This window comes from Pseudophryne corroboree (assembly GCF_028390025.1).
Source record: "Pseudophryne corroboree isolate aPseCor3 chromosome 7 unlocalized genomic scaffold, aPseCor3.hap2 SUPER_7_unloc_10, whole genome shotgun sequence".
NCBI lineage: Eukaryota > Metazoa > Chordata > Amphibia > Anura > Myobatrachidae > Pseudophryne > Pseudophryne corroboree.
Window position 1 is genome coordinate 162,534 of NW_026967609.1, and position 27,024 is coordinate 189,557.

Sequence of the window (27,024 nt, forward strand, 5' to 3'; positions counted from 1 at the left end):
CCCACAGAAGAGAATGATTATACAGCGCTACAGAATAGGATATAGCTATATACTGTCTCCACACTCAGTGACAGGGCCTATATACCCCATGTGCCGCATCTCCCACAGAAGAGAATGATTATACAGCGCTACAGAATAGGATATAGCTATATACTGTCTCCACACTCAGTGACAGGGCCTATATACCCCATGTGCCGCATCTCCCACAGAAGAGAATGATTATACAGCGCTACAGAATAGGATATAGCTATATACTGTCTCCACACTCAGTGACAGGGTATATACCCCATGTGCTGCATCTCCCACAGAAGAGAATGATTATACAGTGCTACAGAATAGGATATAGCTATATACTGTCTCCACACTCAGTGACAGGGCCTATATACCCCATGTGCCGCATCTCCCACAGAAGAGAATGATTATACAGCGCTACAGAATAGGATATAGCTATATACCATCTCCACACTCAGTGACAGGGTATATATACCCCATGTGCTGCATCTCCCACAGAAGAGAATGATTATACAGCGCTACAGAATAGGATATAGCTATATACTGTCTCCACACTCAGTGACAGGGCCTATATACCCCATGTGCCGCATCTCCCACAGAAGAGAATGATTATACAGCGCTACAGAATAGGATATAGCTATATACTGTCTCCACACTCAGTGACAGGGCCTATATACCCCATGTGCTGCATCTCCCACAGAAGAGAATGATTATACAGCGCTACAGAATAGGATATAGCTATATACTGTCTCCACACTCAGTGACAGGGTATATACCCCATGTGCTGCATCTCCCACAGAAGAGAATGATTATACAGCGCTACAGAATAGGATATACCTATATACCATCTCCACACTCAGTGACAGGGTATATACCCCATGTGCCGCATCTCCCACAGAAGAGAATGATTATACAGCGCTACAGAATAGGATATAGCTATATACTGTCTCCACACTCAGTGACAGGGTATATACACCATGTGCTGCATCTCCCACAGAAGAGAATGATTATACAGCGCTACAGAATAGGATATGCCTATATACCATCTCCACACTCAGTGACAGGGTATATACCCCATGTGCCGCATCTCCCACAGAAGAGAATGATTATACAGCGCTACAGAATAGGATATAGCTATATACTGTCTCCACACTCAGTGACAGGGTATATACCCCATGTGCTGCATCTCCCACAGAAGAGAATGATTATACAGCGCTGCAGAATAGGATATAGCTATATACTGTCTCCACACTCAGTGACAGGGCCTATATACCCCATGTGCTGCATCTCCCACAGAAGAGAATGATTATACAGCGCTGCAGAATAGGATATAGCTATATACTGTCTCCACACTCAGTGACAGGGCCTATATATCCCATGTGCTGCATCTCCCACAGAAGAGAATGATTATACAGCGCTACAGAATAGGATATACCTATATACCATCTCCACACTCAGTGACAGGGCCTATATACCCCATGTGCTGCATCTCCCACAGAAGAGAATGATTATACAGCGCTACAGAATAGGATATAGCTATATACTGTCTCCACACTCAGTGACAGGGCCTATATACCCCATGTGCCGCATCTCCCACAGAAGAGAATGATTATACAGCGCTACAGAATAGGATATAGCTATATATACTGTCTCCACACTCAGTGACAGGGTGTATATACCCCATGTGCTGTATCTCCCACAGAAGAGAATGATTATACAGCGCTACAGAATAGGATATAGCTATATACCATCTCCACACTCAGTGACAGGGCCTATATACCCCATGTGCTGCATCTCCCACAGAAGAGAATGATTATACAGCGCTACAGAATAGGATATACCTATATACCATCTCCACACTCAGTGACAGGGCCTATATACCCCATGTGCTGTATTTCCCACAGAAGAGAATGATTATACAGCGCTACAGAATAGGATATAGCTATATACTGTCTCCACACTCAGTGACAGGGCCTATATACCCCATGTGCTGCATCTCCCACAGAAGAGAATGATTATACAGCGCTACAGAATAGGATATACCTATATACCATCTCCACACTCAGTGACAGGGCCTATATACCCCATGTGCCGCATCTCCCACAGAAGAGAATGATTATACAGCGCTACACAATAGGATATAGCTATATACTGTCTCCACACTCAGTGACAGGGCCTATATACCCCATGTGCTGCATCTCCCACAGAAGAGAATGATTATACAGCGCTACACAATAGGATATAGCTATATACTGTCTCCACACTCAGTGACAGGGTATATACCCCATGTGCTGCATCTCCCACAGAAGAGAATGATTATACAGCGCTGCAGAATAGGATATAGCTATATACTGTCTCCACACTCAGTGACAGGACCTATATACCCCATGTGCTGCATCTCCCACAGGAGAATGATTATACAGCGCTGCAGAATAGGATATAGCTATATACCGTCTCCACACTCAGTGACAGGACCTATATACCCCATGTGCTGCATCTCCCACAGGAGAATGATTATACAGCGCTACAGAATAGGATATAGCTATATACCATCTCCACACTCAGTGACCGGGCCTATATACCCCATGTGCTGCATCTCCCACAGAAGAGAATGATTATACAGCGCTACAGAATAGGATATAGCTATATACTGTCTCCACACTCAGTGACAGGGCCTATATATCCCATGTGCTGCATCTCCCACAGAAGAGAATGATTATACAGCGCTACAGAATAGGATATAGCTATATACTGTCTCCACACTCAGTGACAGGGTATATACCCCATGTGCTGCATCTCCCACAGAAGAGAATGATTATACAGCGCTACAGAATAGGATATAGCTATATATACTGTCTCCACACTCAGTGACAGGGTGTATATACCCCATGTGCTGTATCTCCCACAGAAGAGAATGATTATACAGCGCTACAGAATAGGATATAGCTATATACCATCTCCACACTCAGTGACAGGGCCTATATACCCCATGTGCTGCATCTCCCACAGAAGAGAATGATTATACAGAGCTACAGAATAGGATATACCTATATACCGTCTCCACACTCAGTGACAGGGCCTATATACCCCATGTGCTGTATCTCCCACAGAAGAGAATGATTATACAGCGCTACAGAATAGGATATAGCTATATACTGTCTCCACACTCAGTGACAGGGCCTATATACCCCATGTGCTGCATCTCCCACAGAAGAGAATGATTATACAGCGCTACAGAATAGGATATACCTATATACCATCTCCACACTCAGTGACAGGGCCTATATACCCCATGTGCTGCATCTCCCACAGAAGAGAATGATTATACAGCGCTACACAATAGGATATAGCTATATACTGTCTCCACACTCAGTGACAGGGCCTATATACCCCATGTGCTGCATCTCCCACAGAAGAGAATGATTATACAGCGCTACACAATAGGATATAGCTATATACTGTCTCCACACTCAGTGACAGGGTATATACCCCATGTGCTGCATCTCCCACAGAAGAGAATGATTATACAGCGCTGCAGAATAGGATATAGCTATATACTGTCTCCACACTCAGTGACAGGACCTATATACCCCATGTGCTGCATCTCCCACAGGAGAATGATTATACAGCGCTGCAGAATAGGATATAGCTATATACCGTCTCCACACTCAGTGACAGGACCTATATACCCCATGTGCTGCATCTCCCACAGAAGAGAATGATTATACAGCGCTACAGAATAGGATATAGCTATATACTGTCTCCACACTCAGTGACAGGGCCTATATATCCCATGTGCTGCATCTCCCACAGAAGAGAATGATTATACAGCGCTGCAGAATAGGATATAGCTATATACTGTCTCCACACTCAGTGACAGGGCCTATATACCCCATGTGCCGCATCTCCCACAGAAGAGAATGATTATACAGCGCTACAGAATAGGATATAGCTATATATACTGTCTCCACACTCAGTGACAGGGTATATACCCCATGTGCTGTATCTCCCACAGAAGAGAATGATTATACAGCGCTACAGAATAGGATATAGCTATATACCATCTCCACACTCAGTGACAGGGCCTATATACCCCATGTGCTGTATCTCCCACAGAAGAGAATGATTATACAGCGCTACAGAATAGGATATACCTATATACCATCTCCACACTCAGTGACAGGGCCTATATACCCCATGTGCTGTATCTCCCACAGAAGAGAATGATTATACAGCGCTACAGAATAGGATATACCTATATACCATCTCCACACTCAGTGACAGGGCCTATATACCCCATGTGCTGTATCTCCCACAGAAGAGAATGATTATACAGCGCTACAGAATAGGATATAGCTATATACTGTCTCCACACTCAGTGACAGGGCCTATATACCCCATGTGCTGTATCTCCCACAGAAGAGAATGATTATACAGCGCTACAGAATAGGATATAGCTATATACTGTCTCCACACTCAGTGACAGGGCCTATATACCCCATGTGCTGCATCTCCCACAGAAGAGAATGATTATACAGCGCTACAGAATAGGATATACCTATATACCATCTCCACACTCAGTGACAGGGCCTATATACCCCATGTGCCGCATCTCCCACAGAAGAGAATGATTATACAGCGCTACAGAATAGGATATAGCTATATACTGTCTCCACACTCAGTGACAGGGCCTATATACCCCATGTGCTGCATCTCCCACAGAAGAGAATGATTATACAGCGCTACAGAATAGGATATAGCTATATACTGTCTCCACACTCAGTGACAGGGCCTATATACCCCATGTGCTGCATCTCCCACAGAAGAGAATGATTATACAGCGCTACAGAATAGGATATACCTATATACCATCTCCACACTCAGTGACAGGGCCTATATACCCCATGTGCCGCATCTCCCACAGAAGAGAATGATTATACAGCGCTACAGAATAGGATATAGCTATATACCATCTCCACACTCAGTGACAGGGCCTATATACCCCATGTGCTGTATCTCCCACAGAAGAGAATGATTATACAGCGCTACAGAATAGGATATAGCTATATACTGTCTCCACACTCAGTGACAGGGCCTATATACCCCATGTGCCGCATCTCCCACAGAAGAGAATGATTATACAGCGCTACAGAATAGGATATAGCTATATACTGTCTCCACACTCAGTGACAGGGCCTATATACCCCATGTGCCGCATCTCCCACAGAAGAGAATGATTATACAGCGCTGCAGAATAGGATATAGCTATATACTCACAGTGTCTTGGTATCCTCCTTCTCCCCTTCATACAAGCTTGGCTTTATATATGTGCCGCTGACTTTGATTCCAGATCCCCATTCTCCACTGAAAACACCCTCAATGCTGTCTCCATTGGACATAGTGAGTGTTCCCTGTAACAGAGACACAACATTCAGCACTCACACTACAACAGAGACTCAACATTCTGCACTCACAGGGGCCTGTCACTGACACTACAACAGAGACTCAACATTCTGCACTCACAGGGGCCTGTCACTGACACTACAACAGAGACACAACATTCTGCACTCACAGGGGCCTGTCACTGACACTACAACAGAGACTCAACATTCTGCACTCACAGCAGCCTGTCACTGACACTACAACAGAGACACAACATTCAGCACTCACAGAGGCCTGTCACTCACACTACAACAGAGACACAACATTCAGCACTCACAGAGGCCTGTCACTCACACTACAACAGAGACACAACATTCAGCACTCACAGAGGCCTGTCACTCACACTACAGCAGAGACACAACATTCAGCACTCACACTACAACAGAGACACAACATTCAGCACTCACAGTGGCCTGTCACTCACACTACAACAGACACACAACATTCAGCACTCACAGAGGCCTGTCACTCATACTACAACAGAGACACAAAATTCAGCACTCACACTACAACAGAGACACAACATTCAGCACTCACACTACAACAGAGACTCAACATTCTGCACTCACTGGGGCCTGTCACTCACACTACAGCAGAGACACAACATTCAGCACTTACCGAGGCCTGTCACTGACACTACAGCAGAGACACAACATTCAGCACTCACAGAGGCCTGTCACTAACACTACAACAGAGACACAACATTCAGCACTCACAGCAGCCTGTCACTCACACTACAACAGAGACACAACATTCAGCACTCACAGCAGCCTGTCACTCACACTACAACAGAGACACAACATTCAGCACTCACAGAGGCCTGTCACTCACACTACAACAGAGACACAAAATTCAGCACTCACACTACAACAGAGACACAACATTCAGCACTCACAGGGGCCTGTCACTGACACTACAACAGAGACACAACATTCAGCACTCACAGGGGCCTGTCACTCACACTACAACAGACACACAACATTCAGCACTCACAGTGGCCTGTCACTCACACTACAACAGAGACACAAAATTCAGCACTCACCGAGGCCTATCACTGACACTACAGCAGAGACACAACATTCAGCACTCACCGAGGCCTATCACTGACAATACAACAGAGACACAACATTCAGCACTCACCGAGGCCAATCACTGACACTACAGCAGAGACACAACATTCAGCACTCACAGGGGCCTGTCACTCACACTACAACAGAGACACAACATTCAGCACTCACAGAGGCCTGTCACTCACACTACAACAGAGACACAACATTCGTAGGGGACTGTCACTGACACTACAGCAGAGAGACAACATTCAGCACTCACAGAGGCCTGTCACTGACACTACAGCAGACACAACATTCAGCACTCACCGAGGCCTATCACTGACACTACAACAGAGACACAACATTCAGCACTCACACTACAACAGAGACACAACATTCAGCACTTACCGAGGCCTATCACTGACACTACAACAGAGACACAACATTCAGCACTCACACTACAACAGAGACACAACATTCAGCACTCACAGGGGCCTGTCACTGACACTACAACAGAGACACAACATTCAGCACTCACAGGGGCCTGTCACTCACACTACAACAGACACACAACATTCAGCACTCACAGAGGCCTGTCACTCACACTACAACAGAGACACAAAATTCAGCACTCACCGAGGCCTATCACTGACACTACAGCAGAGACACAACATTCAGCACTCACCGAGGCCTATCACTGACAATACAACAGAGACACAACATTCAGCACTCACCGAGGCCTATCACTGACAATACAACAGAGACACAACATTCAGCACTCACAGAGGCCTGTCACTGACACTACAACAGAGAGACAACATTCAGCACTCACAGAGGCCTGTCACTGACACTACAGCAGACACAACATTCAGCACTCACCGAGGCCTGTCACTGACACTACAACAGAGACACTACATTCAGCACTCACTGGGGCCTGTCACTCACACTACAGCAGAGACACAACATTCAGCACTTACCGAGGCCTGTCACTGACACTACAGCAGAGACTCAACATTCAGCACTCACAGCAGCCTGTCACTCACACTACAACAGAGACACAACATTCAGCACTCACAGAGGCCTGTCACTCACACTACAGCAGAGACACAACATTCAGCACTCACCGAGGCCTATCACTGACAATACAACAGAGACACAAAATTCAGCACTCACCGAGGCCTATCACTGACACTACAGCAGAGACACAACATTCAGCACTCACCGAGGCCTATCACTGACAATACAACAGAGACACAACATTCAGCACTCACCGAGGCCTATCACTGACAATACAACAGAGACACAACATTCAGCACTCACAGAGGCCTGTCACTGACACTACAACAGAGAGACAACATTCAGCACTCACAGAGGCCTGTCACTGACACTACAGCAGACACAACATTCAGCACTCACCGAGGCCTGTCACTGACACTACAACAGAGACACTACATTCAGCACTCACTGGGGCCTGTCACTCACACTACAGCAGAGACACAACATTCAGCACTTACCGAGGCCTGTCACTGACACTACAGCAGAGACTCAACATTCAGCACTCACAGCAGCCTGTCACTCACACTACAACAGAGACACAACATTCAGCACTCACAGAGGCCTGTCACTCACACTACAGCAGAGACACAACATTCAGCACTCACCGAGGCCTATCACTGACAATACAACAGAGACACAACATTCAGCACTCACCGAGGCCTATCACTGACACTACAGCAGAGACACAACATTCAGCACTCACAGGGGCCTGTCACTCACACTACAACAGAGACACAACATTCAGCACTCACAGAGGCCTGTCACTCACACTACAACAGAGACACAACATTCAGCACTCGTAGGGGACTGTCACTGACACTACAACAGAGACACAACATTCAGCACTCACAGAGGCCTGTCACTGACACTACAACAGAGAGACAACATTCAGCACTCACAGAGGCCTGTCACTGACACTACAGCAGACACAACATTCAGCACTCACCGAGGCCTGTCACTGACACTACAACAGAGACACTACATTCAGCACTCACTGGGGCCTGTCACTCACACTACAGCAGAGACACAACATTCAGCACTTACCGAGGCCTGTCACTGACACTACAGCAGAGACACAACATTCAGCACTCACAGCAGCCTGTCACTCACACTACAACAGAGACACAACATTCAGCACTCACAGAGGCCTGTCACTCACACTATAACAAGAGAGAACACTCACCTTCCCATTTAAAGTCCAGTCATCGGAGAACTCTCCTTCATATATAGTGTCATCTTCAGAGAGCAGGACCCCACATCCCTATACACACACAAAATACAGATGTGTTTTACTAAGACACAACACAACATAACGGAGACAATGGGATAAATCTACTAAATGGTGCTATTCAAAGCCACTGATTTTAAAGAGGCAATAACCTTAAATACAGAATTCACCTGATACACAGGTCAGCCACGCCACATTCTGGCGAGCACAGATCAGCCACGCCACATTCTGGCAAGCACAGATCAGCCACGCCACTTTATATAGAGTATAGATAAGCCACACCATGTTATAGAGCAGTGGTTGTCAAACTTTTTCGAGCCACGGTACCCTAGAGTATCAGAATATTTTTCATGGCACCCATAGGCCAAAAGCTTCTTATTGAGAAATTCAGAGAAAAATATATTAAAATCAAGTAAATTGTGTTTATAGGTCATCCTTAGGTTCAATTGTATGGTGAGGGACAATATTTGCTTCTGTTTGTCCACATATTTAATGATTGGATGCCACAAGCACTGGTTTTGCCTATTACATTTACCATACATAATTTGAATTGGTCCTGGACCACCAACCCAGGGCATCACTGCAAGTGTCCCACAGCACTTTGAGAACCACTTGATATAGATAAGTAAATACACAACATGGAAGCTGAATGTCAGTTTGTTTATTGTTTAGAAAATGAACTGTTGCTTTAAGTGTGATTTTTATATGTTTGCAGAAACTGATTTCTTAAAAAAAAAACAGGAAGTAAGGCAGCTGCGCAGTGTATCATGAGACTGTGGATAGCTAGTGTTATGCAGAACAAGGAACTGTATTTTGCAGAATAAAGATAATTAAAAGTAGGTAAGAGGTAAAATGTATTTTAATATTAAACAGTCATAATCACAAGATGTTGAGCTAATTAATTGGAAATCCCCCAAAAGGGGAGTACAGGTTGAGTATCCCATATCCAAATATCCGAAATACGGAATATTCCGAAATACGGACTTTTTTGAGCGAGAGTGAGATAGTGAAACTTTTGTTTTCTGATGGCTCAATGTACACAAACTTTGTTTAATATACACAGTTATTAAAAATATTGTATTAAATACCCTTCAGGCTGTGTGTATAAGGTGTATATGAAACATAAATGAATTGTGTGAATGTAGACACACTTTGTTTAATGCACAAAGTTATAAAAAATATTGGCTAAAATAACCTTCAGGCTGTGTGTATAAGGTGTATATAAAACATAAATGCATTCTGTGCTTAGATTTAGGTCCCATTGCCATGATATCTCATTATGGTATGCAATTATTCCAAAATACGGAAAAATCCGATATCCAAAATACCTCTGGTCCCAAGCATTTTGGATAAGGGATACTCAACCTGTATATGAATTAATAATATATTCTGATGATTGGTCTGCACCTATTATTGGCCTGTTAATTTGATTGGATCATGTAATGGTGTAATGAAAGTATATAAGATGAAATCAATGTATTAATCGCCAGTTCATGATATTCTTTTATCGTGAGCCCTGTGAACTTCACACTGCAATAAATCTTTCAAAGAGACTTCAGTGTCCTTAAATTACTTTCATGGCGTTATCATTTTGGAGGTCCCACCGAGATCAACCCAACATTGGACACATGAAGAAGGAAGGTGGGCTGGAGCCGGGACACCTGGATCAACAGTGGCCACAGGTAAGAGCTGTTATCTAATTTCTGCTCCATGTGTGCTTGCCTCGGTCTGCTGCCTTTGTGTGTTATTGTTGGCTTGTAACTCCTTGAAGTCTTTTTGGAGATTGTGAGTATGAAACCAAATTGAATTTAACTGCATTTTTATTACCAGTTGCGCTGTCTTATTTAGGGTATTAAGGCTGTAAGTTTTGTCATTATTATAGTGAAAGATATTATGGGATCTTTTGTCTGCCATGTCTTGCAAAGTTGAGAGTGAGGTCTGAGAGTGTGATTGGCCGAGGCTTCACGCCGGCAGTCTGGACAGAGCCCAGGTAGGAGAGGCTCTGGTTAAACTCTCCTATACTGGATAGTATCAGGGATACTCACCTACTGTGAAAAGCACCTTGTACACAAAAAGGCCAAGCTTAGCAGAGTGTGAAACAAGTGTGCCTATCCAGGGACGTGGCACTTGATGAGGTGGTGTGGTTTCTGGAGAAGGGAGTAATATCTCTGTAAACAAGGGGAGAGTCCCTGTTCTCCATTGTATTGGACACTGAGGCTGGACTATAAAATAAAGATTAGCCAGTGCAATGGGTCAAGAGATGTCCTCACCAAAGGGCTCTACTATGTTAGAGATCCTGCATGGCAGTCCAGCAAGTGTGATGTATCAGAGACATGGGAGTGTGGCTGTAAAACTTCTCAAGAAATGGCATACAAAACACCCTGAAATACCTGTGATAGGAACATTTGACCTGCAGAAATGGCAAGACTTAAGGGGTAAAATAAGGAAAAGGGAAGAGTGGAAAGCTCACACATTATGGCTGGAGGCATCTAATGTAACCCCACCACCAGCCTATGTTGCACACATGGCATATCACATATATGATAGAGGAACATTGCAACTACAACTTAAGCATGTTGCCCCGCTGGTAACACAAGCAATGCCAGTTAAGACAATAAAACAAGAAAGTCCAGACCCATTAGAACACGTACTCCCAGCAATAATGGCACTGGCTAGGGCCCCAAGTGCCCCTCAAGTTGAACAGAAGAGAAAGGAAAAAAGGGTGCTAGTGAACCCCAAGACACAGAAACATGACATATCTTGTGGAAGATGATGGGATCTGTGTAGCACAGATGGACAAATACAATGAGGATTTGGATTTTGGTGGGAAGTATGTTTATGACCCCCTCACTTATACATATAAAACCCACTATGTTACTAAAGATGGGGACACTGTCACACACACGCTACACAAATTTAGTTCCCCGCAAAGACAAGACACCAATAATGGGAGCACATTACACAGACATACACCCATCGAACATTTTGGCACCTGGCACTCATAGCGCATCCACCCAGGGCAAATTAGTTGAAAATATGCCTCTGAAAGTGGTAACTACAGATCAGGGTACACAGTGGTCTATACATGTTCCTTGGTCAAAGTCTGAGTTGAACCAAATTTGCACAGAACAAACAGATTATAGGAAAAAGCCAGAAGTCAAAACCAAATTCCAATGTTTGTACAAAACACACCAACCAACACACAGTGACATGGCACAATTATTTACTGCTTTACTCACAATGGAAAAATATAGGAAACTTACAGCAACAGTAGAATGGAATGAGGATGGTTTTCACCCAGCATTAGACACTGAGAGAACTGAATTGGATAAAGAATGGAAAAATTTAATGGAATCCTTTTCAGAGCAGTTTCCCTGCCAGCAGGACTGGGGAAAAATAATGATGATTAAACAAGGACCCACAGAACCAGTTAGGGAGTATTGGGGCACATTCAAAACTGAGCTTCAAAATTACGGGGGCATTGAAGACATATTTAAGCAGGATGTACTACTCCCAATGTTGTCTGGTGCTTTTGTGGAAGGTCTTAAATCTCAGGTAAAAAACTCGCTTGACTATAAATAGACCCTTATGGCGTAAAAGAAAGCCCCAGACGATCTAGTCACTCTTGCCATACATCATGAAGACAATCTGGTGGTCAAGAAATTAAACACAGAAACCAAGCTTATGAACCTATAGGTCAAAGCTGCCCAAGCCACCTGTGACCTAGCTAGTAAACCAAGTGATCACAGCATGGGTGCCAGGAGACCTTCTGAGAGGTCACAACTTGTTTCAATTGCCAGAGTAAAAGGCCACTTTGCAAGGGACTGCAGATGCCCTAAGAAACCGAAACAGTCCCAGGCAAAGAAAGGCACCGTAGAAAGTGATGAGGATTTACAATGACAGGATACTGCAGCCCCCGTAAAGACAATGACTGTAATATCTTGCAACTCTCGAGAACCAACCATTGATTTAAAAATTGGATTCTAAACATTCCTTTTTGATTGACACGGGTGCTGCACAATCCTTGATAGCTAATAAAGTCACTTTACCTACCACAAACAAGGTCATACATGCAGTAGGAGTGGCAAACAAAGTAATCCCCTTAAGGGAGACACAAGATGTATAAGTAACAGCTGGACCCTTAACAAGTAACTACTCCTTTTTTGTTGGCAGCTAATGCTCCTACAAATTTTTTGGGAAGGGATTAAACTCAAAGCAGGAGCAGTGATTCCCAGTAAACCACAATACCCCTTAAATCCTGAAGCTAAACAGGGAGTGTTCCCAGTAATCCAAGAGCTACTACAACAGGGGGTGTTGGTTAAAACCCAGAGCCAGGCTAACACGCCCATCTTTCCGGTAATTAAGAGTAATGGGCGTGGTTATCACTTATAGAAAAACAAACTGATCACAATCAGTGCGCCACAGCAGCCATAAAGAAGGATGATTTGAAGTATCACCAATACTTCCAGTGGACAAACAGTAATAACAAATAGTTTACCACCCTTTATTTCAGGCGCTTCTCACTTAATCGTCAACCGGATGTTCAATCTCATAGGTTACAGGAATAAGTGCCTTTGGAGATAGAACATGATACAGACATAGGGGGTAATTCCAAGTTGATCGCACCAGGACATTTTTTAGCAGTTGGGCAAAACCATGTGCACTGCAGGGGAGGCAGATATAACATGTGCAGAGAGAGTTAGATTTGGGTGGGTTATTTTGTTTCTGTGCAGGGTAAATACTGTCTGCTTTATTTTTACACTGCAATATAGATTGCAGATTGAACACACCACACCCAAATCTATCTCTCTCTGCACATGTTATATCTGCCTCCCCTGCAGTGCACATGGTTTTGCCCAACTGCTAACAAAGTTCCTGCTGCGATCAACTTGGAATTACCCCCATAGTGTAATACCGTAATACCAAGAGTGAACAAACAAATGATTATAGGTCCAGACTCGTACCGCAAGAGATGGTCTACTAATAGTAGACAAAATCACTTTTTATGAGGCGGATCACCGACTTGGGAGTGTCCTGACCTTTCTTGATTGATAGGGACCTTCCCCTTCTTACTCCAATCGAATATATATATATTCGATAACAAAGGTTATCTTCCTCAAGGTGGATAACCTTTGTTATCGAAACGCGTCGGTGAAGGTAGCAGGATGTATGTGGAGCTCTCGCCTGGCTGTGTATGATTACTCCTGGGGACGTCTGGTTGTTCATCATTAACAAACGCTTTTGTCTACTCTATTGTGTAGACCACTCAGTCTGGTGAGAATCCATCTTTTAGATTTCTTATGTTGTTTGTGGAAATAAATGTTTTGTGGTAATACACCATCCCAGCACTTTTCATTTCACATATATATTCGATTGGAGTAAGTAGGGGAAGGTCCCTATTAATCAAGAAAGGTCAGGACACTCCCAAGTCGGTGATCAGCCTCATAAAAAGTGATTTTGTCTACTATTAGTAGACCATCTCTTGCGGTACGAGTCTGGACATATAATCATTTGTTTGTTCACTCTTGGTATTATGGTATTACACTATGTCTGTATCATGTTCTATCTCCAAAGGCACTTATTCCTGTAACCTATGAGATTGAACATCCGGTTGACGATTAAGTGAGAAGCGCCTGAAATAAAGGGTGGTAAACTATTTGTTATTAGTGGTCATCACTTAGTTCAGGATCTTAGGGCAATCAACGCAATTGTTGAACCCTTGCACCCTTTAGTACCAAACCCTGCCACCATACTAATGCAGATTCCCACTGACAGTACTCAGTTTTCAGTGGTTAACCTGTGTTCAGCATTTTTCTCCATACCCATATATCCAGTCAGTACCTTTTTGCATGCACCTATAAAAAGGTACCCAGTGCACCTGGACAAGGATGGTGATGGGATGGCTTAATAGCCCAACAATATTTAGCCAGTCCCTTCCGGAAAACCTCCAAGGGCTCACCATTCCAGGTGGGTCTACACTGATCCAGTACGTAAATAATTTGTTACTTTGTTCCCCAAATTTTAAAACATTGCTTAAAGACACAGCAGAGCTTTTAAAGTTCCTTGCTAAAAATGGACACAAGGTATCAAAAAACAAATTGCAACTATACCAGAGAAAGGTGTCCTATATAGGCCACTGCTTATTTGAAGGCCTCAGACACCTGTTTCCAAATAAAATTGCATCCATCCAAAACATAAGGTTGTCCATTAACAAAAGAAAGTTAAGGGGTTTCCTAGAACTGGTGGGTTACTGTAGAAACTAGATACCTAACTACTCACAGTTAACTGCACCCTTGTATAGGTTAACCAAAGCCTCTGTACCAGAGCCCCTCATACATACAGAACAAACAACATAGGGGGTAATTCTGAGTTGATCGCAGCAGGATTTTTGTTAGCAGTTGGGCAAAACCATGTGCACTGCAGGGGAGGCAGATATAACATGTGCAGAGAGAGTTAGATTTGGGTGTGGTGTGTTCAATCTGCAATCTAAATTGCAGTGTAAAAATAAAGCAGCCAGTATTTACCCTGCACAGAAACAAAATAACCCACCCAAATCTAACTCTCTCTGCACATGTTACATCTGCCTCCCCTGCAGTGCACATGGTTTTGCCCAACTGCTAACAAAGTTCCTGCTGCGATCAACTCAGAATTACCCCCACTGTCATTTCAACAACTAAAAGATGACCTGATAGCAGCTCCCGCGTTGGGGCTGCCTAACTACAAACAAGTGTTTTCTCTGTTTTGTCATGAACACCTAGGCCAGTGATGGCTAACCTTGACACTCCAGCTGTTGTTGAACTACACATCCCAGCATGCCCCGCATCAGTTTTAGCATGACCAAATAGCAAAACTGTAACAGGGAATGCTGGGAAGTGTAGTTCAACAACAGCTGGGGTATCAAGGTTAGCCATCACTGACCTATGTGTCCTCACTCAGTTCCACGGGAAAAGACAAAAACCTGTTGCTTATTACAGTGCCCAATTAGACCCAGTAGCACGGGGCCTACCTGTTTGCCTGCGAGCCATAGCAGCAGCTGCATTGCTGGTAGACAAGTCAGCAGATATTGTATTGGGCTGTAATCTTAAAGTTTCTATCCCCCATGCTGTAGCAGCACTGCTTACCTGCCACAAGACTAGACATTTCACTGCTGCGCGCCTGACAAGGTAAAAATTGGGCCTCATTAAGTGTAATGTTTTAAACCAGGGATGGGGAACCTTCGGCTCTCCAGCTGTTGTTGAACTACACATGCCAGCATGCCTTGCTACAGTTTTGCTATTTAGCCATACAAAAACTGTTGCAAGGCATGCTGGGATGTGTAGTTCAACAACAGCTGGAGGGCCGAAGGTTCCCCATCCCTGTTTTAAACCCTGCAACACTTCTACCGGTAAATTAAACTAATAGGTTTCATAAAAAGGAATGGAGGGGGGGGGGGGGGGGAGAGAGGGAATAGAACAACACATCTCATATGATTGCTTAAAGTACGTTGATGAACAATCCACCCCTAGAGTGGACCTAGAGGAAACACCACTCCAGAATCCTGATCTAATCTACGATGTGGACGGTAGCTGCCACAAATAAACAGAAACTGGAGCTACCCAGTCAGGACATGCTGTGGTGGATGACACAAAGACTGTTTCTTCTTCCCCTCTCCCACCCACCACACTCAGCACAGCTGGCAGAACGTAAAGCGTTAACCAAAGCATGCCAACTAGCTGAAGGGAAAACTAACTATATACAAAGACAGCAGGTACGCGTTTGGTGTTGCACACAATTTCAGTAAGCTGTGGAAACAGAAACTTCCTCACAGCAACAGGCAATCCAATTGCACATGCAAAGGCAATAAAAGACTTATTAGATGCTATACAATTGCCCTCACAGATAGAAGTTATTAAATGTCAGGCTCACATGACTGGACATAATAAAATGACTAAAGGAAACCGAAGGGCAGACACTGCCGCAAAAGCTGGCAGCCCAACAAGAGGTTAAAATTGAAAAGGTTTGTATGATTACTGATGTATGCATACCAAGTGAACAGACATTAATCAACATGCAAAAAGTTTGTGATTTACAGGAAAGGACCAAGTGGGAAAGTGCAAAGTGTACCCAACACAGCAAAGGCCTGAGGCACAGCTCTGAAGGCAAGCCTGTTGCCCCAAAATCAGACTTATTGGTATGCATCTGGTTGTGAGCCAGTGGCAACCAAATACTGTGCTTCTTGCATCACCTGCTTGCAGAAGAATGCTGGAAGAGCAGTTAAAACAATACCTTCACACATTCCCCAAACAACTGGTCCTTTCTAAATTCTACAAATTGATTACATTTAGCTTCCAAAGGTTAGGATGCTTCAATATGTTTTGGTTTGTGTCGACACATTTAGTGAATGGGTGGAGGAATATGCTGTGGCTAGTGCAACAGCAGCAATCACAGCAAAAAAAGTGGTACAAAAATTTGTATGTAGGTATGGCATACCACATGTGATATCATACACATTTTACTGGACTAGTGTTCAAAAAGATGTGCCAGCTTCTTGGCATTAAACAGCAGCTACACACCGCATACCATCTGCAATCGAGCGGCAAAGTGGAATGCTATAACAGGACCATTAACAATAAACTGGCCAAAATATGTAAAGAGACTAGCTTGCAGTGGCCAGACGCTTTGCCATTTTGCCCAATGTTGCTATTGCACCCGCATATGAACTCAGTAAAACAAATGACTTAACTGTAAACTATCTTATTTTATTAGGCAATCAGCTAAATAGATCCAAGCTACTGTGACCAGCACACAACCAGCTCCCGTGGAAGATGCTTGTCATGAGCTAAAACCAAGTAATGAGGTAATGGTCAAAAATTTCCTGAGATCGGGCTTGCTGACAGACCGGTGAGAAGAACCTTATCAAGTCTTGTTGACAACTCCAACTGCTGTTAAGATAAAGAAGACATTGTGGATCCATTCAACTCACTGCAAAAAAGTCACGCCTCCTGAGACAGCACAAGTGGAAGATATTCTCCAAGACACCACCTCTTCACTTCACCAGTAAAAACCAGCAAGTGGTTCGGCACATAATAATACCTTGAGCCACTAGCCAACGCAGTATCTCTGTGGAGGGTACATAACTCCTGGAAGAGTACTGTGAAGATCAAGAATACCAAAAACAATGCTAAACAGGATGATGCTGATGGACCAAAGGCCAGACTGTGGGGTTGCATTCTCTCATGGGCATTTCTGATTACACTCATACTCATAGTGCTTAAGTCTTGGGCATACATTCCAGGGTCTGTTAGTAATGTAACCAGTAAAACAGGCAATGAAAGATATAACAATGGTATGTTATCCAGGACATGTACATGTAGGGCCTTACAAAAGGAAAATTATAGAAATGAATTTACAGGTAATTCCATGATAGCAATGCACAGCAGAACTGCAGAGGCTCTCAACAAAAGTAAATGTTGGATTTGTACCCACCTACCCATCAGTGTAGATGCAGGTATACCTCTTCTAGCTCATTACATAAGTACACCAAACATGATGGACAGAGAATGGTCCTGTCATAAGCATAAATGGTAGTCGCATTTGTGCCAATAAAACACCTAAAGTACAAAACATAGTATACTTCCCATATTTGGATGTCTCAGAGGCAGGTGTGCTGCATGCACCTGCTCTACAAGTAACTGCAGCCACAAAAAAAACCCTGAATTCTGCGTAAGTGTCAATTCAAAGCCTGGCAAGTATGTGTTAAGTAGGAGAAAAATTACAGTAAAGGTAAAAAGCCAAAATTTAGGATACACTAACTGTACTGGAGCCACATTTGTAGTTAAGATGTCAAGCAAGTGTTCACTAACGACCTGAAGCCTAATAACACTTTATACCAGTTACAGAAAGAAGGGTGTACTCTTGTTAACAGCACATGTGGAGATGCCAATGGTAATAACACAGGGTACTTTATAATATACATAGTAATAATTTACACCAAAATATTTGGAATGCCTTTGCCTAAGGGTATGTATTGGGTTTGTAAAAAGTGGGCATACTCATGGATTCCTTTAGGTGCCAAAGGACAATGTGTGCTCTACTATGTAGTCCCCTTTGTGAAAGCCGCTAATAATCTGAAACAATACCCGAGAAACATTCCCATAGAGCATGACTTAGTGTCAAGTAACCTTACATATTTGAGACCTCACAGCAAAAAAAAGTTAAAAAAAAGATGGCATTTATATGTTCTGATGGTGAGCGAACTGCTGGAACTTTATTTCCTCTGTCCACTATTTATCTTGTGGAAAAGGCTGTGTCCCAAATATTGACAGTATTAGATCAGATGGTAGGAGAACTAGAAGTGTCAATCAAACTGTAAAAAAAAGTAGGCCCAAGTAAAAAAAAGTGGCTTTACAGAATAGGATGGCGCTGAATCAGTTGTTGGCAGCAGAAGGTGGCACGTGTGCAGTGGTAGGACAAGAATGTTGTACCTATATTGAAGACCACAGAGCTGAAATAGGTGCTCATCTGAGCAAAGTAGGAGAGTTGTAGCAAGAAATGAGAAGGTTAGGTGCTAGTAAAGGTTGGGATCCACTTAGATGGTTAGGAGGTAGTATTGCAAAGCTCTTATCTGGAATATTACAATATATTGTTTTTGCTGCCCTTGTTGTGAAAATCATATATCTTGCCATCAAGTGTGGTCCAGTAGTTTGTGTGCAATGTGGTAAAGGATTTAAAAGATTAAAGGTGCACCATGAAATAACCATTGTGGTGGTAGATAAGGTTCCACTGAAACAGGTAACCCAGAAAAATAGCCAAAAACATCAGGAAAGACAGGTGGTGTATGCTGACAAAGTCTTATAAAAGTATACAACTCATGAAAAGTAACCCTGGAAATCAAACTTTAAAAGGTGATCAGGAAGGTAGGGAAAGTACTCAGCATGTTAATCTCATTTATAAACTGGATAATAGGGTAAAAATGAATAGGAATAAATATGTTAGACCTAAAATACAGGTGAGTTTCAATTAACTGTATCAAAACCCTCTTAGCCAACACCGGAAGGTTCACATCAAACATTAGAAATTCTCGTCCAGTGTGTCGAGCATTGGCGCCAAGCCCATCCCCGTAAACATACCCCTTTCCTGTGCTGTGCGTCTACCTGGCACTCACTAAAAATTGTACATTTGGACCTTTTTGATTTGTGTATTAAAGTGCCAAATATATTGGCAGAGAGAGGAATGATATAGATAAGTAAATACACAAAATGGAAGCTGAATGTCTGTTTATTGTTTAGAAAATAAACTGTTGCTTTAAGTGTGATTTTTATGTTTGCAGAAACTGATTTCTTAGTCAAAACAAGAAGTAAGACAGCTGCACGGTGTATCACGCTACTGTGGTTAGCTAGTGTTATGCAGAATAAGGAATTGTTTTTAGCAGAATAAAGATAATTAAAAGTAGGTAAGAGGTAAATGTATTTTAATATTAAACAGTCATAATAATAAGATGTTGAGCTAATTAATTGGAAATCCCCCATAAGGGGGAGTATATGAATTAATAATATTTTCTGATATTGTAACTGTCATTGGTCTATATCAGGCTTTTTCAACCAGTCGACCAGTTGCAAGGTGTGCCGCGGAGCCAGAGCACCTTCAGAGTGAACTGTTGGCCCGGGCTCTTCTTAGAGGATCAGTCATGCTCCGGCCATGATCTATGCCTTGGTGACGCGGCAGTGCGATATCATAGGTCACAGCCGCCGCTCACCACCCAGCCAGCCCACCCGCCTGCATACACATCTTCCAGTACCCGCCTGCACCCACAGCTTTCCTTGACCACCCACATCCACACCTGCCCGACCGCCCGCTGCTCAGTATTCACAGCACTCCACTATGAACAACCCCCGCCACTGAGGGACAGGGAGGAGGACAGCTGACCGGTAGGGGCTAATATTTGTTATGTTATTTCTCCTGTGGGGAACAATAGGATTTATGTAGTGAGCAACATGATTTATGTGGGGAGCAATGTAATTGTTTTTTCTGTGTAGGCCAATGTATGTGTGGATTTGTTTTTTACTGTGAGGGCCAATGTGTGTTTTTTTCTGTGGGGAACTGATGGTGTGCCTTGGCAATTTTAAAATATTGTTCGGTGTGTCGCAAGTAAAAAAAAAAAAGGTTGAAAATCACTGGTCTGTACCTATGATTGGCCTGTTAATTTGATTGGATCATGTAATGCTGTAATGAAAGTATATAAGATGAAATCAATGTATTAATCGCCAGTTCATGATATTCTTTTATCGTGAGCCCTGTGAACTTCACACTGCAATAAATCTTTCAAAGAGACTTCATTGTTCTTCAATTACTTTTATGGCGTTATCACACTATTATAAAGTATTGATGAGACACACCACATTATACAGTGCATCCGGAAAGTATTCACAGCGCTTCACTTTTTCCAAGTTTGTTATGTTACAGCCTTATTCCAAAATGGAATAAATTAATTTTCCCCATCAAAATTCTACACACAATACCCCATAATGACAACGTGAAAAAAGTTTTTTTGTGATTTTTGCAAATTTATTAAAAATAAAAAACTAAGAAATCACACGTACATAAGTATTCACAGCCTTTGCCATGAAGCTCAAAATTGAGCTCAGGTGAACCCTGTTTCCACTGATCATCCTTGAGATGTTTCTACAGCTTAATTGGAGTCCACCTGTGGTAAATTCAGTTGATTGGACATGATTTGGAAAGGCACACACCTGTCTATCTAAGGTCCCCCACTTGACAGTGCATGTCTGAGCACAAACCAAGCATGAAGTCAAAGGAATTGTCTGTAGACCTCCGAGACAGGATTGTCTCCAGGCACAAATTTGGGGAAGGGTACAGAAAAATATCTGCTGCTTGGAAGGTCCCAATGAGCACAGTGGCCTCCATCATTCGTAAATGGAATAAGTTCGGAACCACCAAGACTCTTCCTAGAGCTGGCCGGCCGTCTAAACGGAGCAATCGGGGGAGAAGGGCCCTAGTCAGGAAGGTGACCAAGAACCCGATGGTCACTCTGTCAGAGCTACAGCATTCCTCTGTGGAGAGAGGAGAAGGACAACCATCTCTGCAGCAATCCATCAATCAGGCCTGTATGGTAGAGTGGCCAGACGGAAGCCACTCCTTAGTAAAAAGCACATGGCAGCCCGCCTGGAGTTTACCAAAATGCACCTGAAGGACTCTCAGACAATGAGAAACAAAATTCTCTGGTCTGATGAGACAAAGATTGAACTCTTTGGTGTGAATGCCAGGTGTCATGTTTGGAGGAAACCCACATTATACAGTATAGAGGAGACACACCACAATATAGAGTATAAGAGGAGACCTATATTATAGAGTATAGATGATACGTATTACATTATATAGATGAGACAGACCACATTATAGATTATAGATGAGACCTATATTATAGAGTAGAGATCATACATTATATTATCAAGTATAGATGAGACACACCACATTATAGAATATAGAGGAGACCTATATAATAGGGTATAGAGGATACATATTACATTATATAGATGAGACAGACCACATTATAGATGAGACGTATATTACAGAGTATGGATGAGACACACCACATTATAGATTATAGATTAGACATACATTACAGAGTATAGATGATACATATTATATTATAGAGTATAGATGAGACACACCACATTATAGATTATAGATTAGACATACATTACAGAGTATAGATGATACATATTATATTATAGAGTATAGATGAGACACACCACATTATAGATTAGACATACATTACAGAGTATAGATGAGACATACCACATTATAGATTATAGATTAGACATACCACATTACAGAGTATAGATGATACATATTATATTATAGAGTATAGATGAGACACACCACATTATAGATTAGACATACATTACAGAGTATAGATGAGACATACCACATTATAGATTATAGATTAGACATACATTACAGAGTATAGATGAGACATACCACATTATAGATTATAGATTAGACATACATTACAGAGTATGGATGAGACACACCACATTATAGATTATAGATTAGACATACATTACAGAGTATAGATGAGACATACCACATTATAGATTATAGATTAGACATACATTACAGAGTATGGATGAGACACACCACATTATAGATTATAGATTAGACATACATTACAGAGTATAGATGATACATATTATATTATAGAGTATAGATGAGACACACCACATTATAGATTAGACATACATTACAGAGTATGGATGAGACACACCACATTATAGATTATAGATTAGACATACATTACAGAGTATAGATGAGACATACCACATTATAGATTATAGATTAGACATACATTACAGAGTATGGATGAGACACACCACATTATAGATTATAGTTTAGACATACATTACAGAGTATAGATGAGACATATTATATTATAGATGAGACACACCACATTATAGATTATAGATTAGACATACATTACAGAGTATAGATGAGACATACCACATTATAGATTATAGATGAGACACACCACATTATAGATTATAGATGAGACACACCACATTATAGATTATAGATTAGACATACATTACAGAGTATAGATGAGACATACCACATTATAGATTATAGATTAGACATACATTACAGAGTATAGATGAGACATATTATATTATAGATGAGACACACCACATTATAGATTATAGATTAGACATACATTACAGAGTATAGATGAGACATACCACATTATAGATTATAGATTAGACATACCACATTACAGAGTATAGATGAGACATTTAGTACATTGTGCTTCAGCAAAGTCACTGGACATGTACTCCAAGGTCAAGAACTGGGCTGGTATTGGTGACTGTATTTCTTTCATCTCCTGTCCTTTTAAGAATTTCTGATATCATCAGTTCTTGTGGTATCTCCCTCTGCTGTCTTCTGCGTGTGCTGGCTCCAGTATTCATTAGGCACAAACGTATTTCTCCAGTGGGCAAGGTGACTGTAATCATACCTTCTGCTGTTTCTTCTGGAGACATTATGTTCACTGGGGAGTACCTGAAGAAGCTTGTACTTCATATTGGCAGAAGAGGCATCATTCATTTGTCTTCTGGAACTTTTTCTGTCTTGTTCCTTATTATTTGCTTTAAACCCCGGAGCTTCTGTTGCTTTAAATCATGGCATTATCTCTGTAATCTTGCCATGTAGTGCTGACCACTTGTCAGATGTCTTTCTTTGTCCTTCTTAAAGCAGACTTCCTTTAGTCTCCAAACTTTCATGCGGCCTTCATATTGTTTCTCAACTTTTCTTTTTCCAATCACCTCTCTTTATGATTCATTCATTATTCTTCATACTTTGTCCTTTCTTTACTTGCATATTCTTTCTCACTGCTGCTGGCATGTCATCTTCTTAGTCCAAGTCCACCCAGGCTGGTGTTTAACATAATGATGTTTATGCTGGGAGTTGTTGTTCCTCTTTGTCTTACTTTTCCTGTGAGAGATAGTCTTGTATAGCAGCTTGTATTTCAGGTTACATCTTTGCTTTCTTGCAGGGGTAGGGCTTAACCTCCCAATCCAGTCGTTGCAATGGCTTGATCTGTAAGTAAACGTAGAGGAATCTGGTTGTGCATAAAAACAGCTCTTGAAACCCTTGGGTCTCCTGTGGGTAAAGTCACTTTTATCGAACTGCCAGTGGTGACCGAGTACACTGTTGCCGACACAGGAGTTGCACACCTTCATATTCTATCATCTTGTGTGTCGTATAGTGACTTTATCATAGTAAGTTCTGATGGACTCAGTCTTTTCCTGTTTCAAGTCTGGGGCTGCTGGCGCTCTGAGTGTCTGTGCATGACACCATCTCTTAAGTCTTGTCATGTACATCTTTCCACTTTCAAACGTTGTTCTATTTTTCTCTGTCGGAACGTCCGTTATGGCTGGGCAATCATCTACTGCATCTGCTTTTAACATGGTGCTTACTGTTTGGGCAGTTGCTGGTCCTAGTATAGCCTCACACAACTGGTGGTAGTCGACCCATGCCGGTGTCCATATGGTTTGAATTCTTTCCATATAGGCATAAACTGCTGTTGGGTTTTTTCTAGGATCTGGGGACTCTGCAACTATATTTGCGAGGTCATTGCCATACCATGGTTTGTGGTGTTGGCTCTGTACGATGTATGGTTCGTTCGTCCTGGCTGCATTATCTGGGTTGCGTATTCTCTGTACTTGTGCTGGATACAGAGAAACAGGCAATGATGACCGTCTTTCAGTATTTCTAGTCGCATATATATCTTGGCATGGTGGTTCATGGTGTGAAATCCAGTTTCCACAATTTGGGCAATGTTCATATCCTTCTGGAACGCAAAACTGACATACCGGACACAATCTTTCTGGAAAATGTCAGTTTATTCTGTACATTATGCACCTGGGCATGAAAAGCTGTAGAGGCTGTGTCTTGACCCCTTGCTTCTCCTCTTCACCTGATTTGCACCCTTTCGCCTATAGTTCCTGATTGTGGACAATTGTTTACTGGACTCATAGCTTGATTCCAGGTGTCCACCACTCGTTTAAACATGAGGGGAACTTTAGCTGCCCAGTTTCTTTGGTTGGTCTTGTTGGGGTTTCTTGTGATAAAGTATCAGGACACTGGGGCATACTCTGTGTACATAGCTCAGGTAAATCATTCGGATTTTCAACCACAGATCCTTTCAAGATAGGGCTGATTATTTGCCACTCTTTTCCTGGCTCATCTTTTTTTCAATTTTACTGTTAGTGAGCTTGCAGATGATTTCATTCTGTTCATACTATGGGTACCTTGGTGTGCATGCATGTCTGGGTATAGGGGTGGGGTATAGTGTGCAGGTGCTGTTGCTGAAATTACAGGCAGTGAGTTTAACGCTGGTTGTGGTGCTATTGAGTACTCTGGTACAATGGGGAAATAATTTTCCTCATCTCTTCTTCTATTCTCTGCTCCTAATTCTTTTGCTACAGTGATCCAGGTGGATACTTGATCTCTATAATTATGCTTAATTATCCAACTCTTGTTACAGGAGGCAAATTTTTCCCATTTCTCTAAGTCTAGTGTCCCTTCTGACGGAAAACCTGTTCTTTTGAAAATTTTACTTATTCCTTTCAGAGCTTTCCTGCCCTCCCTGTTACTAACAATATCCACGGGTTTGTCGGGCCCTGACATCTTTACAGACCGCGCTCCCATGCCTGGGTGAACGTGCGCGGAACCCCTCCTGATGTGGTATTTTAGTAACTCCTTATGAGGGACTTAAAATCTCCTTTTAAAGCTTTTCTTACCCTCCCTGTTACTAACAATATCCACGGGTTTGAACCCATCCTGATGTGGTATTTTAGTAACTCCTTATGAGGGACTTAAAATCTCCTTGTGAGACGCTGACTCTGAAGAATCTCTTCTATCCTTGTACCTAAAAAGCTCCTTAAATCCGTCTGTGGACAAATTACATGGGTTGTAGTGTTGTCCCTTCCTCCCTGTGTTGGTGGAAAATCTGTTAGTACTGCTCCCCAAGTGAGACCTGCATAATAGATTATTTCTTCTGGATCACTGAGATGCGTCCCTAATATTTATTGTTAAGTCACTCCAAGGGTCTATCCCTCTGCCTATATAGACTCCTGCTTGTTCTTGGTAAACTCCCCACTATTCTTGGAATACGTTCACCTTGTGTCTCTTTCAGACAGTAGCTGTTCTTTATTACAGACCCAATCCTACCCTTTAACTGTCTTGCATAGGGACATACAATATATACAGTACAATGTGTGCAGCAGAATCTAGTTACTGACACTGGTTTCATTATTCAGCAGACACCCGACTCCCCCCCACCTTTTCAAAAGCATATTGGCAGAGTACATACAACAGTGCAAGGATACAAAAACAAGGATGACAGTAAATGCTATATCTGTTATCTGTGTGCACGGCAGCTGTTTGAGGCTGCACGGGCACAAGGGTCTTAGACCTGGGATTATGCGGTTCCTAGGCCAATAGGTTATGATGTTAGATCAATCATTCTCAATGTAATGTTCCAACAATTCCCTTTTTAAAATGACAACCTTTTGTACAATAAAATTCATCATCATTTTCCACATAACCAAATGAGACTTCAGTGCTTGTAATTGCCACCAATCTCGGTGCTACAGACCCTTTGTATTTTCTTAACACAACAACACAGGTACAAGATTTGCATATACCTCTTTGGTTATTTATCAATTCAAACTGTTTATC

The 27,024-nt window shown here is 42.4% G+C and overlaps 1 protein-coding gene across 2 annotated transcripts in view; it reads right to left on the minus strand.

The window, feature by feature from the left end:
* The window catches only part of ALS2 (alsin Rho guanine nucleotide exchange factor ALS2), a 384,700-nt gene that overhangs the window by 109,888 nt on the left and 247,788 nt on the right, over positions 1–27,024 (minus strand). For both annotated transcript variants that reach the window (XM_063950453.1, XM_063950454.1), the window contains 2 exons: positions 8,743–8,820; positions 5,290–5,423 (listed from right to left, as the gene is read on the minus strand). In XM_063950453.1, the coding sequence (XP_063806523.1) occupies positions 5,290–5,423; positions 8,743–8,820 (212 nt within the window). The remainder of the gene's footprint in view (positions 1–5,289; positions 5,424–8,742; positions 8,821–27,024) is intronic.